At 29.4% G+C, this 2,500-nt stretch overlaps 1 protein-coding gene across 1 annotated transcript in view; it reads left to right on the top strand.

Annotated features, from left to right (window-relative positions):
- LOC119574130 (activating signal cointegrator 1 complex subunit 1-like) overlaps positions 1-2,500 on the top strand; it is a 7,325-nt gene that overhangs the window by 581 nt on the left and 4,244 nt on the right. Inside the window, exons 2-4 of the mRNA XM_037921209.1 lie at positions 500-605; positions 883-992; positions 2,348-2,499. Coding sequence (XP_037777137.1) covers positions 500-605; positions 883-992; positions 2,348-2,499 — 368 coding nt within the window. The remainder of the gene's footprint in view (positions 1-499; positions 606-882; positions 993-2,347; position 2,500) is intronic.

Raw genomic sequence — 2,500 nt, 5'->3', positions numbered from 1 at the left:
TCTGTCTTCTCAACCACCCACCTAGAATGCAAAATTTTCACCACATCTGACTGGTAAGACTGAGCTCTGACAGGTCATGTCCAAGCTGAGGTGGATGTAAACATGCTTCACTGCACTCTAGGCCATAAGTTACTATGTATGTTATTTATTGACTCTACCAACTATTTCTGCTTTATTTGATTACTAGAATAACCTTTATTACTAGAATAACCTTGCCCAGTAGGGGTAATTCTGTACCAAACCACAGTCCTGTTTGGAATACCTGTCTTACTTGTTTATTACATTGTTTATTACATATTCTTCCTATCTCAATCTTATTTCAATTAAAATTTAGTACCAGGTTACATCTGTGTTCACATCCAGAAACACTAAAAATTGTAAAACTAATAACATGTCCATTTTTTATTAGTACTATTGTTTAGTTATTATATTTAAAGAATGAGCAAATGAAATAAATTTGACTAGTTTAGAATAACTTGACTGTCTTTTTATCCAACAGAAGATGCAGTATACCAGGATGAGGTAGAGTGTGGAGGGGAACTTGCTGAAATTAAAGTAGAAGTGCTGAAGAATGGGAAATTCCAAACTTCGATTCCAGTTCCAAGGTAATGTTTGTAATGTAGAAGGATGTGCATATATATGCAAAAATTGAATGTATATTTTTTACATATATGTCTGCAAATATGATATGAATCTTTTAATATAGCCTTATCAGCAGCTATAGCTTGATAAATAAAAAAGATCAAGTAAGATATTATTAGAAAGATATTTTATTACATGGAGTTGTGAATTTTTATATTATTTTATTTTTAGATGTCAACAATAAATGTCTGCAAATCAGTTTTATGTATATGCTCTAATTAATTTTTATTTTCATTTCAGCACATATTTTTCATACATCATTGGAGCAAAAGGAGCTACAAAAAAAAGAATTGAATTAGACACATACACAAATATTCATATACCTGGAAAAGGACAAGTTGGAGACATTGGTAAGGATGTATGATCACCTTAGAAGAAAAAGTATTTGAATTATTGAATAAAAAAGTATGACAGAGAAGCATGCATTACTTAAGGTTTTATTCACAGAATTGTTAGCAACTACTGCTACTCAATTATAAAAACATTTCTGCTAAAAACTTCTAGATATAAGATTAACTGGATATCTATCTATCTATGTCTGCCTGTCTGTCTATTTATTTATTTTTTTATTTTTTTTTTTTTTTTGTTATTGTTATTGATATTATTATCATTATTATTATTGTTATTGTTATTGTTATTATTGTCATTATTGTTATTATTGTCATTATTGTTATTATTGTCATTATTGTCATTATTGTCATTATTGTCATTATTGTTATCATCATCATCATCATCATCATCATCATCATCATCATCATCATCATCATCATCATCATCATCATCATCATCATCATCAATAATCATCAATCATCATCATCATCATCATCATCATCATCATCATCATCATCATCATCACTATTATTATTGTTATTGTTATTGTTATTACTATTATTATTACTGTTAGTTATTATTATTATTATTGTTATTATTAATATATATATGTATATATATATTTATTCTATTATTGTTATTATTATTATTATTATTATTATTATTATTATTATTATTATTATAATCAGCATATACCATTATTATTTTTCATGATTATTACTAATAATACTATTAGAGGTAGTATCATTGTTATTTTCATTATAGTCGTTATTGATTATTTAGCTGGTTTCTTAGTTTGTTATATAGCTCGTATATGACAAAAAAATAGATAGGTATAAATGTGATCAGCATATGAAAAGAGAGTGGGTACTGTGTCCTTCTAACCCACTGATGCTCGGTGTATCCGCAGTCCGCTGTAGTTTTGCTGTAGCTATTTTGTTCTCTCATAAGTTTCATAAGAGTTTAGTCACCAAGGAGTCAGTTGCTACCTCATCTCATGTGTTTTTCCCATTCCTTCAATTTGGGGGGAAAAGTTTTATTTCATATACTTTTATTGATATTTTCAGTGATATTATTATCGCTGTTAATATTACTGTTAATATAACATTGTTAAGTGAGATCAGATAAGCATAGTTATTGGCTCTTTGCTGATTTTGTTTTTCAGGAGCTATCTATGTGTAAACAAAATTAATGGAATATAATCACAGTGGACAGTATGCATGCACTCCTTATGTCAGTTAGCTAAGGGTGATTCAACTTAGTATCCTATAGACCTTGATTTTTTATGTCATGGGCACTGTGTGAAACCTGAGTATGAATTTTGTATACTTGGAATCTATTGTGATAAGATTTTTTTTTATTTACTCACATCTAGTGGTGGTCGGGAAGGATATGAAGACTGTGCGTCAGGCGCGAATGAAAGTCGAATTACTGGTGGATCAGGCTCGGAAGAAGCAACCATTCACACATTTCCTGTCAATACCTTTTAACAAGCCGAATATTCAAGAGAGGTTCTTGGAATTTCAGG

This window comes from Penaeus monodon, chromosome 6 (assembly GCF_015228065.2).
Source record: "Penaeus monodon isolate SGIC_2016 chromosome 6, NSTDA_Pmon_1, whole genome shotgun sequence".
Taxonomy (NCBI): Eukaryota; Metazoa; Arthropoda; class Malacostraca; order Decapoda; family Penaeidae; genus Penaeus; species Penaeus monodon.
This window is presented reverse-complemented; position numbering and strand designations above follow the sequence as displayed.